The sequence below is a fragment of the Rhinolophus hipposideros genome (assembly GCF_964194185.1).
Source record: "Rhinolophus hipposideros genome assembly, chromosome: 6".
NCBI lineage: Eukaryota > Metazoa > Chordata > Mammalia > Chiroptera > Rhinolophidae > Rhinolophus > Rhinolophus hipposideros.
Window position 1 is genome coordinate 57,172,603 of NC_138052.1, and position 17,784 is coordinate 57,190,386.

General features: G+C 35.0%; 1 protein-coding gene across 2 annotated transcripts in view; it reads right to left on the minus strand.

Moving 5' to 3' along the window:
- Positions 1-443: 443 nt before the first annotated feature.
- FRZB (frizzled related protein) overlaps positions 444-17,784 on the minus strand; it is a 41,198-nt gene continuing 23,857 nt past the window's right edge. Inside the window, exons 3-6 of one of the 2 annotated variants that reach the window (XM_081050948.1) lie at positions 15,584-15,649; positions 11,417-11,621; positions 10,928-10,991; positions 444-4,654 (exon numbers count right to left, since the gene is read on the minus strand). In XM_081050948.1, coding sequence (XP_080907074.1) covers positions 4,538-4,654; positions 10,928-10,991; positions 11,417-11,621; positions 15,584-15,649 — 452 coding nt within the window. In that variant the 3' untranslated portion in view covers positions 444-4,537. The remainder of the gene's footprint in view (positions 4,655-10,927; positions 10,992-11,416; positions 11,622-15,583; positions 15,650-17,784) is intronic. The other variant, XM_081050949.1, reaches the window with a different exon arrangement.

Genomic DNA, 17,784 nt, shown 5'->3' on the forward strand with positions numbered 1-17,784 from the left:
TGCGGTGGCTGTTTGGAAGGGCGGCTCCAGCACTATGTAATAAGTGATGTCATCCCGCTCAACATCCTTGTGGAGAAGTTCTTTTCTCCATTTCCTTTCATTTCTGAGTCAGCATACTCAACAATCCATAAATATGTCACTCTGGGCCTGGAAAAGCTTCTCTGAGCACATCCTTTCCTTCTTCATTGCTCCTTGTGTTCTGAAAACCCACCATTTGAAGTAGAAACAATGAACAATGTCTGCAATTTACCCAGAGAAAAACAGCTTTAGTTGTCTTTCAACATACTAAATCCCTGTCATAATAAAAATGTTTAATAAAAGAAAAGCAGGGGGCATTAGGTCATATAGAATAGTTTTCTTTCTAGACTGGAGCACTGTGGTGGTGGGAAGATAAAGAATGAGAAATGAGAGTTCCCAGTGGAAAGAAGCCATTCTGGTTTTATGGTAACCATCAACTTTTTTATTATTAGTTTCAGGTGTACAAAACAACATAATGAGTAGACATTTATACCTCTCACAAAGTGATAACCCCAACAAGTTTATTATCCATCTGACACCGTACACAGACATTGACTATATTCCCTATGCTGTACTTTACGTCTTGTGACTATATGTATATATATTTTAATTATCATTGACATTCAATATTATTTTATATTACTTTCAGGTGTACAGCACAGTGGTTAGGCATTTATATAATTTATGAAGTGATCCCACCGATAAGTCTACTACCCATTTGACACTATACATAGTTTTTACATTATTGACTATATTCCCCATACTGTTTCACATTCTTGTGACTATTTTGTGACTACCAATTTGTATTTGCTTAATCCCTTCACCTTTCTGACCCATCCCAAGTAACTACTAAATTTTAATTTCAACTTTCATGAATACTATTAACTCCATAGTTTTCTCCAAATTCAAGGAATGGAAACTTCATAGGGAGATACCATTTTTTTCTACTGAGAAGCATGTATCTTTAAATTATTAATACCAAAAGCATCACTTTCATTGTCCGTTCACCTCATCCTGTATGAAATTCCATTGAAACTTTGATCTCATAAGCAAGAACAACTAAAGAATGTAAGTGACAATACTTGGGATCAGATTTGGGACTTACACTGACATACGCTCAGCAGACCTCAGTAGACCTTAGTAGCTGCTCTATGCCTGACACTATACTTTTTAAAAATGTCAGGATACATTTTTCTTTTTTATCAGCAATTGCAATGGTGGGAAACTTATTACTTAGGAAATAATAATAAAAGGATGTTACTTACATAACTCTGAAATTCTGAATCCTTGATTTCTTCATTTATAAAATGCAAATAACAATACTTCATAGACATTCAAGGATTATGAGGTAATACACTTCCAAGTGTTTTTAATAGAGTTCTAGCCACCATTAGACATTACTGCCTCAGAGAGATAATTGCCAAAGGCATGACTATACTTTTTTTGTTAATATTAATACAGCTGGAAACCATATTTAAAAATTATATCAGTTGGATTTCAGTAATATTAGGAATATCTGCTTTACCTCACTGTTACTGTGTTCTTGAATGCCTGTATTATTTACATATTAAAATTCACAGCCTAAATAAATACTGATCTTGAAATACTTTTTAGTCATTTTCCTTGCTGAAAAATAATAGCAAATACTTTCTTGCAGAAGGCAATAAGTACTATTTACTCAGTGATTGTAATTTTTGTACTTGCTTTGCTAATATGTAACAGATGTGGAAAAACATGGATTTGTCCCACCCCACCCCCAAATGTTCAGTGCAACATATGGCACTGAATCAGATTACACTGTGTGTGACACAGTAAAATATTTATATGTCCATGAAGAGAATCCAAAGTTGCTGTTATTTTAATTTTTACTAGTTTATTCAGCATGCATCTAACATTTTGTTATTTGGCTAGAAAGATTAAAATCTGAAAGTGAACATAATTTGCCAAAATTTTTTTAAAATTAATTTTAATATATCTCAAGGTTATTAACAAATATGCATATATATTAAAATTGTAGTGGCTTTGAAAGTTAGTATCTATCAGATAAGCCTGTAAAGGGGCACTAATGAGATCTATTTTTATTATAGCAATTAGAGTAGAAATAGATTTGCAGTTTTAGAAATGTGACCATCATGATAAAAATCATGCCATTCCCCAAAAGAGGCCTGCACATAATTTATTAATGAAGATGTTGCAACTGTCAAACTGAAAAACCAAATATACTTTATCAATGGACCTTACACCATGAGAGGCTTTAAAATAACAGACAGCACCTCATATAGTTGAGCAAACTCAAGCATTACTAGTATAGGTCATTAAAATGGAAGGTGGAAAAAAACAAAACAAACAAAACCACTGCTGAATCTTAGAACCTAGTCCTCTTGCTTATAAATATCATAATTCTATATGTACTGAGCATAAATTTGTGTCAAATCTCTACACAAAAATTATTCACACACACACACAAACTGCAGAGACTGGAAATATCTGTGGCTTTCATTGTACATCAAAATATTTCATCACTTAAAATTCTTACTATGCTTTGGAAGAGTTGATGACATTTTTTTGGACTTGAGAAACCAATTCCTTTAAATCTCCTGCAGTCAATTGTTGCGCTTTCCAGTTACCCTGAAAAAAGCATGAGAAAAACAAGACGATGCAGAAGCACTATTTTCCAGTCCTCCATCCTTGAAGCTCAAGTTGAGGCATAAATACCAGGATGAGAGATCGTGAGGTACAGTTCTTCCATTGTGGCACTTACTATCCAGTGACACCCAAACTCACCTTTTCAAGGCTATGACAGCAGCATCTAGAAAGAGATGCCCTGCTCCAGCCATCTGAAAATAAAGCCCAAAGGGCAGACAGCGAAATTATCTGAAAGCAACCAATAAACAGCGCAAAAGACCATGCTGTCCTCATGCAGGCAATGGTGGGAACTCTTTATTCTAAGACTGAGGAAATTGTTGGGGCTTGGGGGTCAGTCGGAAGTCAAGAATGTTTTCTTATTTCCAAAAGAGAATTTAGATGCATTATTTATCATTAGGGAAATTTTGTTCCGTAATAAATTTCATTCTTGCATAACTGTCCTTGTAGAAGGAAACACAACACCATTTTGCTTCATAAGTGTTTTATTTTCAGCATACCATAGCTTAGAAATTTGGTTCTACTAATATCAAACATGAAAATGGAAGGGAATGAGACTTGCAAATGATTGGCACAGGCTCCAAAGTATCCCACTGAAGGAAGCAAAAGTATCATTTGTTCCCCTTGATCCCTGGGAATTGCACTGCAGCTTGGGGAATGCAAATGTGCGCTTGGTTCAAAAGTCAGAGTAGCCTCTCTACTGAAAACTATAATTCCTTTTATTAGATATATTTGACTGAGCGTTAAACAGCACAAATCCTAATGATAAAATTCAGGCCAATGCGTAGGTCTGTAATTCAGTACAGCTTGAGTGTGAGTGCACAGACACACACACATACACGAGCACACATGCACGCACACACACACACACACACACACACACACCCAAAAGAGCCTTGCACATTTTACCATCCTGCAAACTACAGCATTTTATAGAGCTATATATGTTTTAAAAATAATAGCCTAGTACACATACATTTCCCCTGGTACACATACTTTCTTCCCCTGGCCAATGCCACAAGTCATATTTATTTTAAAAGAAGAAAAAAAAAAGACTCATACCAATGGATTTATTTAAAAGGAAGCAAACGAACAAGAGCTATGCTGGTAACAGCAGATGTCTAGTTGTAATTCACTTCCCTAATGCTGATTAATATATTCATAAACAAATAAAATGTATTGCCAAAAGATAAATGCTACTGTTAACATCCCAACAGCTACTAGTTTCAGTTGTGCTTCTCAATTTGGCATACTGTTCCTTCCCCAACTCCTAACACTATTTATTTTGCTTCCTACCAATCTTGCAAATAATTCATCCTGTGTGTCTTTTTCTCATAAATGCTTCCTCGTGCTTGATTGCTTTGCCTGTGTGGCATTTGATTTCAACTGCTATTTTACCTTTATAAACATGTGGAACTTCCTAAGTATGAGGAGAATGCCCAAAAGGCATGAGAAAATGAGGCTGTAATTACATCAGCCAAGTATGCTGTACAGCATATTTAGCTTTCTCTCTTTGTGTCCAATACTGCATTTCCAATCCAGGCATAGAACAGTAAATTAACATTTATTCCAGAAAAGAGGCTCTGGTATCAACATGTTTAATTTATTATTATTGCAAAGAACAGTTTTCCCATGATTAGTGAAATAGAATACATATAATATATTTAAGGATCTGCACCCAGATCACAAAAAAGGGGGTGGGGGGGAGGGAAGAGAAAAGCAGAAAACAAGAAAAAATAAAAGTAATATCAGTTACCACATGACTTTTGTGGTAAAAACAATAGAATGTGACGTGCAATAGTGCAATTTTCCTTTGCTAGTCCAGCAATGCAATTTTAATAGGAAGTCCACTAATGTTCTTTCTGCATTTCAGGATTTAGTTGCGAGCTTGCCGGGAGTTAGAGTTCCTGCCAGACTTCTGACTCTGAGTGGAATCACTATGGCTAGAATCACTTTTATTCAGTCCAAGATGACGGAGCTTCATATCCCAGCGCTGTGAAATTTAAAACAGAAAAATGGTCACAGCACATATCACCAGGGTCGTTGTTTCTATTATTCTAACAACTGAGTGAGATGGCAGAGTCAGATCTCGAAAACATTTTCCTACTTTCCAAAAGTATAAAATCTATATTCCAGGATAACAATGAAATTGATGCTGCATGAACATAATTCTCAGATTTTAAAAAGCACAAAACCAGCCACCTATATCAATAATGTTTTCATATCAAACCTTAAAATTCCCATGTGAGTAAGTGGTGATACAAATGTCAATCAATATTTGTAGTTATTTCCTGAGACAAAATACACAAGTCTGGCACTTCATAAGTGATCAACAAATGGAAGATTTACACAGAGAATTTGACAGAAGGGCTATTTGTCATTTTTCCTCTCTTATGACACATAAAAATGGAGCCTTTTTAAATCTGTGTGATTTGAGAAATAAAAACAATTAAAATTTGGGGTGGGAATGTCTCTTAAAAGTACTTTTTAAAATAATACCTACGAAGGGCAACAAACAAAACAGATAAGTTTCTACCCTCTTTTTTAGTTTTATAAAGCAGACATTACCGTTTAATAACCACAATCAAGTTTACTAATATTTCCTATTAACAATGCCCATTATGTTTACATGTCATATAATAAATTAAAAAGGAGTTATATTATGCATATTATATATAGTGAATAAGGACTAAATCAATATTCTCAAATTTAAATGATTATAGAAATAACCTGGACGTCTTGTTCAACTGCACATTCTCATTCAGTGGGCCTGGGACAGGGCCCTTTAAAACTAACAAGCTCCCAGGTGATGTCAATGTTTACAGTCTAGAAACCACATTTTTAGTAGCGAGGAGCTAATATCAGATTGCCCAAGTTCAAATTTTAACCCCATCAGTTACTGTGCAAAGCTTCTTGAATTTACTAAACCTCGTTTTCATCATTAACACATTGGAATTAATGGTAGAATCTGCTTATAAGACTATTCTGAAGATTAACAGATAAAAGTACATAAAGTGTTTAGTACATAATAAATGATTTTTCAATTACTAAAAGTAATTCCTCATTTTAATACCATTTATTCCATACTCTTATTGTTTTTCATATTTAAAAAAAAAGTCTAATTCTCAAACTGCTATAACAGAGACATAGGTAAACAACTATTTGCATGGCAAAACCATAAAAAGGTCTTTATTTAATTCTTGATAGATCCACCAAGGACAAAAACATCAGTAAAAATGGGCAGTAAAAATGGACTGATTTTTTAAAAAGTATCCTTCATAAAACTCTTTTTTTACATCCTCAAACTGACTGGAAAACTAAAGTAAGAATCTCAATAATTCTAGCCAAAAGAGATTTTCCATCCAAGGCCTTTAGTCCTGAGTATCTGCATATGAATTAAAAATTGTTCAAGTTATTAGTTTAATCCTTCCTTTAGCATGTTTAAATCTAAACTGAGAATACAAATGATTTCATAGTAATAACTCTGTGAGTCCCCTGTAGAAAGCAATAAAAAATGTTAGCCTTACTAAGAAACAGAGAAACAAGCCATGCATTCTGGGTCTTTACATGATGATAATTGTTTTGGTACCAAAAGAGAAGCCTTGTTACATGCTTTGCAGCAGGGATGTTGAAAGCTCTTTCAACTGGTACAGGAATTTAGGACACATTCCTGTTCTGCATTAGCAAGCAGAAAACCAAATTAAAAGGACAGTAAGACATTCCAACATGCTGAAGAAGAGCCACTTTGTAATAAACACCAAACTAATTGGAAAAAGATACAAACAGAGAATTCTCACAAGAATGAACCTGAAATAATCTTATTTTTGACAAATATCCGGAGCTGGGGTGGGGAAAGTTGGGGGTGGGGAGAGTAGGGGTTGGGGAGAGTGGGGGCAGGGAAGAACTTAGTGGAAGATAGTTTATCCCTGCAAAATAATGCCCTCTACATTTTTGTAGGTCACTTAAACTTAAATGTATCTGCTGTGTCAAGTGCCAGATGTAATATAAGATAAACTGCCCAGGGGTATTTAACTTACTCTCTAAACATTTCCCAAGTCTTTAAATTCACAGAAGGAAGAGGATATATTATGTTTGATAGAATTACCACTCTCCCCTCCCACCTCTACACCCACTACACACACACACACACACACACACACACACACACATACACACACCCTTTTCAATTCTTTGCCATTTGATGAATACTCTCCTACATTCCTTTCTTTGAAACAGATTTGCTTAGTATAGTAACAAGAAATGGAACCTTCTGTAATAAGGTAATTTACTGTGATTTTTTTCCAAATGTATCACTTCTAGAATCTAAGTCACTGGCTTAAAAATAAAGCTATACTACTGCTCTAAGGACCTAACTTGGTCATATCTCTTATATACAGATGAATGTGGCTGCACCTGTACATAGGAATTAATGCCTGTGCACTGGACAACAATGGTAATTTCCTACCTGTCTTTTATTCTCCCCTTTGACTCACAGAACTGCATTTTGTTCAAGGAAGCAATATGCCCAGCTAAAAAAAAAACTACATTTCCCAGCCTCTCTTACATCTAGGGATGGACATAAGACCCAGTCCTAAATAAAAGTTGTTATATAGGGTACTTGGAAACCCGCTTTACCTCCCTTTTCTTTCTCCTGGAAATGTAGGTGTGAAGCTGGAGGTGGGGCAGCCATCTTGTGACCTCCAGGTAAACATGAGCATGGAAGCAATTCTCTTAAAAATAGCACAGCAGAACATGGATCCAAGATAGTGGAATAGGTAAATGCTGTGCCTGCTGCCACCCATGATCACATTAAAATTACAACTAAATTATAGAACAATCAACCTTGAGAATCATCTGAACGCTAGCTGAACAGAACCCCCATAATTAAGGATATAAAGAAGAGGCCACATTGAGACTGGCAGGAGGGGCAGAGATACATAATAGGCTCATCTGAAACCTACAGGTAGTAGTTGAGCACCAGGAGGGACATCTCATTGGCAGAGGTCCCCCCTGAAGTGTGAGGGGTCCCAGCCCCACAAGAGGCTCCCCAGCTCAGGCTCCCCTCAGCCCTCCCCTGGGCTGGGAAGAAGAGTCCCCACAACTGGTGGAGAAAATCAGTGAGGATTCCAGCCATCCCTGTGAGAAGGAAGGCAGGTAGAAACCCAGACATCTTCTTAAAGGGCCCACAGACAGACTCAGTATCTTGCAAGTACTAACCCTGGGCTCCGGTGAAGGGGTGGCAACTCAAGAGGTGCCAGAGACATACAGGGAAAGACTAAGTTGTGTGTAATCAAGTAGACTGTGCCACTGGACCATATAGGACACATACTACATAAGGCCACCTGGCAAAGACTGAAAGACATAGAAGATCTACCTAATACACAAAAGCAAACACAGGAGGCAGCCAAAATGAGGAAATAAAGAAAATTGTCCCAAATAAAAGAATAAGAGAAAACTCCAGAAAACGAACCAAATGAAGTGTAGGCAACCAACTTAACAGAATTCAAAACACTGGTTACAAGAATTCTTAAGGAACTTAGTGAGAACTTCAACAAAGAGATAGTATAAAAAAGGATAGAAAAACCATAAAAAACACTCAGAAATCAAGACTACAATAACTGAAAGGAACACACTAGAATGAATCACCAGCAGATTCTGAAGCAGAGGACTGAATCGGTGATTTAGAAGACAAGGTAGCAGTATACACCCAATCAGAACAGCAAAAAGAAAAAAGAAATAAGAAACGAAGATAGTTTAAGGGACCTCTGGGACAACATCAAGCATAACAACATTTACATCATAGGAGTACCAGAAGGAGAAAAGAGGAAGCAGGGATAAAGAAACTATTTGAAGAAATAATAACTGAAAACTTCCCTAATCTGGCAAAGGAAATAGACATACAAGCTCAGGAAGCACAGAGAGTCCCAAACAAGATGAACCCAAAGAGGCCCACACCAAGACACATTATAATTAAAATGGCAAAGGTTAAAGACAAATAGAAAATAGCCACAACAATCTTGAAAAAAGAACAAAATTGGAGATATCACAATACTCAATATCAAACTATACTACAAGGCTATAGTAAAGAAAACAGCATGGTACTGGTATAAAAATTGACACATAGATCAATGGAACAGAATAGAGAGCCCAGAAATAAATCCATGCCTATATAGTCATTTAATCTATGACAAAGCAATAATATACATTGGGGTAAAAACAATCTATTTAATAAATGATGCTGGGAAAATTGGACAGATACATGCAAAAAAAAAATGAAACTGGACCACCTTCTTACTCCATGTACAAAATAAATTCAATCGGGATTAAAGACTTAAATGTAAGGCCCAAAACCATAAAACTCCTAAAAGAAAACATAGACAGTAAACTCTCAGACATCACCCTTAGTAATATTTTTATTGATGCATCTCCATGGACAAGGGAAATGAAAGAAAAACTAAACAAATGTAACTACATCAAACTAAAAAGTTTTTGCATAGCAAAGGAAACAATCAATAAAACGGAGAACATATTCTACTAAATAGGAGAACATATTTGCCAATGATACATCCAATAAGGAGTTAATATCCAAGATTTATTTTAAAAACTCATACAACTCAACACCAAATATCAAATCCAAATCCAATTAAAAAATGGGAAGATGACCTGAACAGACATTTCTCCAGAAAGGACATACAGATGACCAATAGACATATGAAAAGATGCTCAACATCACTAATCATCAGAGAAATGCAAATTAATACCACAATGAGATATCACCTCACATCTGTCAGAAAGGCTCTCATCAATTAATCAATGAACAACAAGTGTTGGTGAGGATGTGGAGAAAATGTGCACTGTTTGTGGGATTGAAAAAATTCCACAGTAGAGCCACTATGGAAAACAGAATGGAGGTTCCTCAAAAAATTTAAAATGGACCTACCTTATGACCCAGCAATTCCATTCCTGGGTATTTATCCATAGAAATTCAAAACACTAATTCAAAAAGATATATGTACCCCTATGTTCACAGCAGTGCTATTTTTAATAGCTGAGATATGGAAGCAACTGAAATGCCCATCAACAGATGATTGGATGAAGACATTGTGGTGCAAATATACAATAGACTCTTACTCTGCCATAAAAAAGAATGAAATCTTACCAGTTGCAACAACATGGATGGACCTAGAGGGTATTATGCTAAGTAAAATAAGTCAGACCGAGAAAGACAAATACCATATGATGTCACTTACATGTTGACTATAAAAAACAAAATAAACAAACAACACAGAAACAGACTCATAGATACAGAGAACAAATTGATGGTTACTAGACGGGAGGGAGCCTGAAAGGCTGGGTGAGAAAGGTGAAGGGATTGGAAAGTACAAATTGGTAGTTACAAAATAGTCATAGGGATGTAAAGTACACTATGGGTAATATAGTCAATAATACTGTAAAAACTATGTATAGTGTCAGATGGGTACTAGACTTAGGGAGATCACAAACTATATAAATGTCTAACCACTACACTGTACACCTGAAACTAATATAATATTAATGTCAACTATAATTTTTTTGAAAATTACAGGAATGCAAAGCACAGCATAGGGAATATAGTCAATAATATTGTAATAACTATGTACAATGTCAGATGGGTCAAAGACTAATTAGGGTTCTCACTTTGTGAAGTATATAAATGTCTAACCACTATGTTGCTTTGTACACCTGAAATTAATATAATATTGTATGTCAACAATAATTGAAAAATAAATATTTAAAAAATTTGAAAAATACAATAGCAAACAACAAGGAATTATGTAATAATTTGGCAAAACCTTGTTAATTGTTGATGGGAATATTGGGGGTCCATTAATTTTGTACTCGTATATATTCGAAAGTTTTCATAATACAAAATTTGTTAAAGAATCTGCTAATTACTTTTTAAAAAATGGCAGAGCTGTAAGCTGGAGGGAGCCTGGATATCTAGTAATACTGTAGAGTCACCCTACCAGGACTGGACTAATTATAGCTAGATCTCTCACTGTGAAATGTTAGGCAACTGCAGTTAGATCTCTGATACATATACAGAGAATTCCTTAAATGAAAAAGACATTAAAGACAAACTCTGTCTTGGAATTTTAAATAGATGTATGTGTCGGGTTTTAATATTTCTCGTGTAGTTGAGGGCAGATATTTTGTGTAAATGACAAGTGGCTGGTTTCCCACTTTTATTTTTTGTGTATACTTTGAACATAAAATATAGACTTACCTTAACTTTTTTACCAAGTCGATCCTTCCATTTCTCGGCAATAGAACCTTCCACCAACAGCAATCTGTATTTTTTAAAAAAGCAACCATTTTTGAAAAGTTAAAACATATTACTGAAAATACAAAGAATTATTGCCAAGAAAGACTTATCTATTTATTCTAGAACCAGATAGCCAAATTTAGAACAGTAATTCTTAACTATTTGGGAATCAGGGACCCCTTTAAGAATTAAGATTTTATCCCTGTCTCCAGGAAAATACACACCCGCAAATTGCACACAAATTGTACACATTTCTATCCAATACCTGAAATTGAGCGACCCCAACTAAAACTTATCTTTAAGTTATATGAAAATGTAGACAGATCCCCTAGAATGTAGACAGATCCCAAGGTAAGAACCTCAGAGTAAGATCTGTAGAAAAATGCAGTAGAATAGGCATAGAATACAACAGGCATAGAAGTTATTCCGAATCTTTAAGGAGTGAATTACCTGGAGCGTTCCTCATCTTCATAGCCCATGATGATATATTCCTCATTAACATTAAGTGGAGGGCACAGGCAGCCAGAGCTGGTATAAAGGTTAACGGTGTCCCTCGGAATGTTTACCAGAGAAGCCTTTAGAATCTCCTTCACCTCGACTACTGCAGTCACATCATGGCACTTGGTCTTTACCTCTTTAACTTTAGCCCGAATGACTGGATAAAAGACAATAAAGCTGATATGATTAATATGATACACAATAGGTGCCACATTCAAAACAGACATGTAGGCTTCTTTCTAGTCAATTCTTCTCCACTTGATGCTCAATGAATAGAGAGGAAAAGTCAACCAGATATTTTTGTCTTAGATGGTAGTGAGTGACATACTACACAATGCACTTGTCCCCTTAATGTTCAGCCCTGACCCCCTTCCAATTTGTGCACATATGCATTTGTGTGTATGAGAAAAATTCATTTAGATAATCAAAGGTTGGGTGAATGTGATGTAATTTTCCTCCAAAATGAAATTTTGGAGGGGTGTGTGTGTGTGTGTGTGTGTGTGTGTGTGTGTGTGTGTGTGTTGTTTCAATCGCTGCCAACAGATATTTAAACTTTATTAATTTCACTATATGTAAAGACGACGGAGTACTTAAATATGCTTTCTTTCCTTGTCAGCATTCTTTCATCAAGTCTATTAATGGATTTTCTAAAGGAGTTGGGAGTCTCTTTCATGATATAAAGTTGTCCTGTTCTACTATGTTCCCAAACTGGTTCTGCGATCTTTTCACCTTCTTTATCTTATCTCACCGTTCAGACATCAGTTCCTTTCTTCCTTTGTTTCAGTGCAGATTATCTCTTATACTCTCCTATAGGTATACTACATTTTTTTTTAATTGAACTGTCACCAGTAGATCTTGTTTCCTCCATCTGCTTTGAAGTCAGATACTCCAACATTCCTTCCCATTACGGGCTATGGAATATGGTCTAACAAGTTAAATGCATTCATCTACTTCTCTCAATGGTTATACTGGCACCCAATTTATCTTACAATTGTTAGCTTCACTTCTCAACATAAAGACAAACTGCCATAAAAATAACCAATTCAGATGTAAAGTAAAAAAGTATTTGACGCATAATCTACCAAGTACAGTTCTGCTTCTTTTCTGTATTTCTCTTCTTCAGAAGAGCCAAATTCTTTAGATTCCTACTTCTGGTAAATTAGTTTTTTGTTTGCTTTTTTTTTTTTTTTTTAAGGGGAGTTTGAAAAAGCCTAAAACAAAGTAAAAATGTCAATTAGTAAGAAGCCAATGGCTTTTGCCCAGGCACCCTCATTGCTCTAGGTCAATATCCATAGATGTTAAACAGAGGAAAACAGAATGTATCTAAATGAATACACTTTTGAAAGCCTCTTAGGCACATATGAGCAAACCACTTTCATCTGAGTTCCTTCCCACATATTTTAGGTGATATGGACTATAAAGGAATGGGAGAAGGTAATCCATGAAAATATTGAGCCAGCTAATAGACCATTCCCCCCATTAATACCCCAACTCCATACAAAAACTTATTCAATAACATTCCACCAGTACAACACACCATACCACAGAAATTAAGTTACTAATTCTTAAAACTTTAGGATATAACCTCATTTTTGCTTCACACGCATATCAATCTTCAGAAAATTAGTTGTCTCAAATATGAGAACTTACAACAAACAAAATTTTAGGTTGGTGCAAAAGTAATGGCGATTTTTGCAATTATTTTTAACCTTTAAACCACAATTACTTCTGTACCAACATAATATAACTGCCTGCTGTCCCAGCTTGATGCGATTCGTGAGCAGAGGAATTCCTTTCTATCAGTGTTCTTTCAAGTCTGTATTTTAACAAAAGATAAGACTGCCCTTTTTGAAATGTCATTTGGGAGAATCAGATGATAAATTCACAACCCCAGCTAGCAGACATTTTTTTGTGTCCTGGTTTATGTGAATGTGCTTCATAGCATCCATCAACCATTCGAGATTAGTGAACTGTGCAAATGTTCTCAAACTAATGATTTATTTATCCAGTGTGTCTACTATTTTCATTAGAAATTTTTAGTACATGTACCCACTCCAAAATAAATATCTCTCTACAAGACTTACCTTATTATTCAACTAATTTTGTTAAAGCTCAGGAGATTTTACCTGAATTAATCTGAATGAGGCAGAGGGTTTTTTATGAATTATCATTTGTTCCCACTCCCACTTTGTTTTCTCAGTAACATATGTAGATATTTAAGAAAAATCAACATATTTTGGAATTTAAAATGCAGTTTCTTTTCAGAAACTTTTCTTTTTGCCTTCTATTTAATCACTTGAGGGCCTGCTCTCCCCCAAGGTAGAGCTAAGTAAGCCCCAGACAAGTGAAAAATCCTTAAGCTATAGACAACCTGGTTATTGTTTGGATACGAGAAAGAAATGATCTCCTTTCTATTAATTGTGATCTGTACCCCATTTTATGTTATAATATTCACACAGCAACCTTATCAAAGATAGTCTCTTTCCATGTCTTGAAAACACTAGTAGTTTGACTTTTAACCAAAATAATAACACCAACCATTGCAGCACTAAGTTGGATAAAGTAAAAATTGACAAGTAAAATAAACACAGACTCAACTAAATTTCCCTGACATGACCTTTTTATTATACTTTCATTTTTCGTATAACTGCACTTAAAAGTTCATATAGTGGTTTTTAATCTTAAAAAAACTAATCTAAAAATTAAGACCTTCTTTTCCCTGGGATTTTTCCTATCAATTTGTGGAGGAGTGGGTCCATAGATGAGCAGCCAGGTACTTGACTTCTTAGATAAACATGACCTTTTTAACTTTGGAAAGAAAGTGCGTCCACCAATGACTAAGAGAAACTAGATCTCTCTTAAGATGAGTAGTAAGCAAAAAATAAAAATTGAATCCATTGAAGAAACACTGGGAAACTATGTGCATTTATTTTAAAGAGATTTCCCTACATTGAGAATTTTCTACTTTATACCTTTTAACACGCAGTATTTTCAAAGACATCAAAGACTACTATTTGCCATTTCTCTCTTTCCCATTTCCAAAAGTATAAAAGTAGAAATAAATCTACTGCATATGTCCTATAGCCTCTAAAATAAGGTATGTAAATTCAATAACAAAACTCTCATTTTAATAATAAAGTTCCCTTCCAAAACCTACTTAATTGCTATTTATTCATTGACTCAGTATCAACAGTCTTCTACAGAGATAGAAACACCACTTTCATTAATCTCATAGATGCTAGAAAAAAAGTCACAAAGAATGCTGATGGAACACAGCAAATATTTATTTGTGCCTTATTTTATCAACTGGAAAACTACTAACTGACCCTTCTAAATAAATAGTAATTGAAATTTCTGACTATAAAGCATATCGGTACCCAAAAGCACATTCTGAATAATCAAAGAAAGGACAACTTAGTTTCAATACTCACTAATAAAATAAGGATAATATATGTCATAGGGCAGTTGAGAAAATCACATGAGAGTATATGGAAATCACCTAGCATGGTACCTGGCACAGAGAGAGCAGGCTTTTCCTGTTTCAGTTAAGTTTGTTAGCTACATTTGAATTGGTAGCTCTTCAATTAATATTTTATCAGAATGTCACATTTCTAGTTCAAGCTGGATAATAAAATATTTTCTTACTTGAATACTAACTGATTTTATAAGTGTTACTTTCCAACTCGGTCAATGTTTCCCATGAGATAGAGTTATTGAAGAAATTAAATTTAACTCTATTAACCAACCATCCCTTATGCATGGAAATGCTCCTTTGTTCACCACTGTGAAGCTGAACATAAAGCACAACTGATGATCTATGCAGCTCCAAACATTCGTGCTCATATTCTCCTCAGCCTTGCAGGGAAGGAAGAGTTCCTCTCATCTCTGTATACTTAATGACATGGCTCTAAGATGCCACCAATGCTGCTTCAAAATCAAGCATTTGTTAAGAATTTTTCCCACATGAGACATTTGGGACAGGTATGCTCTTAAAGTTATCCTTATTTATTCATTTTTAAGACTTATTCTTAAACTGCTCTACTAATGTACACACAATCACACGCACACACCCCTTTTTTAACATAGCAGTTTATAGATCAACCATGAAGTTATCCTTACCATAGTTGTAATTGTTTCGAAAATAGGTCTTCTGTGTAGCTCTAATAGGCTTACATTTGCAGCGTTCTGAAAAATACAACATTTTATCCATAAGCAAAATTTCAACATTATCTTCCTTTTGTTTATTCCTTTTTTTTGTAAGACTAGATCCAATTTGGTGGTGAGTCTATGTGTCTGATCTTTCTCTAGAATTATTCATGTTTATTCTATCCACATAGCCTTTTTTTCAGTGCCTGTAGGTTCATAAATTCCCACTCTTTAACAAACCACCCAATCACCCTAATCCTGAGAAAACACTGTTCACCACCGAAGAGAGAGCATGATCCCTGAATCCTGAAAGATAATGCTTATGGAAGTAGAGGTACCTAGAGGCAATTTTCTACTTATGCTCAGGTACCTAGTTTGCCCCTGTGGAATACCACCTTCATTCATATACATTTTATAGATTAAACAGCACTCCTGCAAATATTAGTTCCTGGATCTAAAAGCAATTCAACAAGATAAGCAGGTATTATTACAACACAATTAACTTAGTGAAGCTTTTAAGAAGAGAGGCCATGAGCCCCTTGTATAGGCAGAATAACTGCTACTATTTAATTCAATGGTATTTTTATGCTTAGTGGAGGAAATTACTATATGCATATTTTGAAATAAGAAGTTTCGTGTGTTTTTTTAAGTATCTGGTGAGTAGTGACCACAACACATTTTATATGTAATACAGGTGTATGTAATAAAAGTTCTGAATATCTGAAAATGTGTCATATATAGGATAAATAATTTGACATCTTGGAAAGTGGATTACTGTATTATTTATAGGTTACTTAGCTAAGAAATATATATCATATATACATCATAACCATTGTAGGTTGTTAAAGTCAATATAAAAATAGAAAATAATACACACTTATTTTAGAGGACATTTTTTTATTGGGGAATATTGGGGAACAGTGTGTTTTTCCAGGGCCCATCAGCTCCAAGTCAAGTCGTTGTCCTTCAATCTAGTTGTGGAGGGCGCAGCTCAGCTCCAAGTCCAGTCACCATTTTCAATCTTTAGTTGCAGGGGGAGCAGCTCACAATCCCATGCAGGAATTGAACAAGCAACCTTGTTGTTAAGAGCTCACATTCTAACCAACTGAGCCATCTCGCCATCCCAGAAGACATTTTAGTTTGTGTCAAGATTTCCTTAAAATACTGCCTCTGAGAAATCTTCATTAAAAATGAAATGGCCTCCCCTATTCTTCCATAAGAAAAGATGAAATAGAGCCATTTGCGACAACATGGCTGGATCTTGAGATTATTATGCTAAGTGAAATAAATCAGACAGAAAAAGTCAATAACCATATTTCATTGATATGTGGGATATAAAACTAAAAACAACAAAGGAATAAGACAAACAAAGAAACAAAAACTCATAGACACAGGCAATAGTTTAGTGGTTACCAGAGGGTTAGCAGGGAGGAGTGTGGTAAATGAGGGTAAACAAGAGCAGATATATGGTGATGGAAGGAGAACTGACTCTGGATGGTGAATACACGATGTGATATATAGATGATATAATACAAAATTGAACATCTGAAACCTATGCAACTTTACTAACCATGTCATCCCAATAAACTTTAATTTAAAAAAGAAAAAAAAAATGAAATGGCCTGTGTTACATCTATTTTGATCCGGAAAAAAAAAAAAAGAACATAGTAATTACAGAAAGAAAGCCAACAAAAATATTTTGTTTAAAAAGTGTTTTACGTTAGCATGGAGACCAATAAAAAGCAGAAGCTTTTGTTGACCACTTGACACTGTGTTTTTAAATCAAAATAAATTTTATTTGTTGTTGAACTTATAGATTACATGCTTTAAAGTAGCAGTCCCAAGGAGAGTAGTATGCTTACTACCAGCTTTTAAGTTCTAGAAATAAGCACCTCTGTTGGGGACAGGTGCTGTTCTACAAAGCTGTGGCAGTAACAACTGTTGTTGTGGCTCACAAGAGAGGCGAGAATTTGTTATTGCTACACATAGCACTTCCTTTGTTCTGCAGATGATTTTTCACACACAATTTCTGTGGAATAAAGATCTCAAGCCAATAAATAATTGGTAATATCCAAGCTGGTTGCTATTTTGAAGATGACTCCAATAATAATTTTCTTATTAGCAAAACATCTGTATCCCCATTTAAAAGAAAATGCAAAATTATCTAGTTCTAC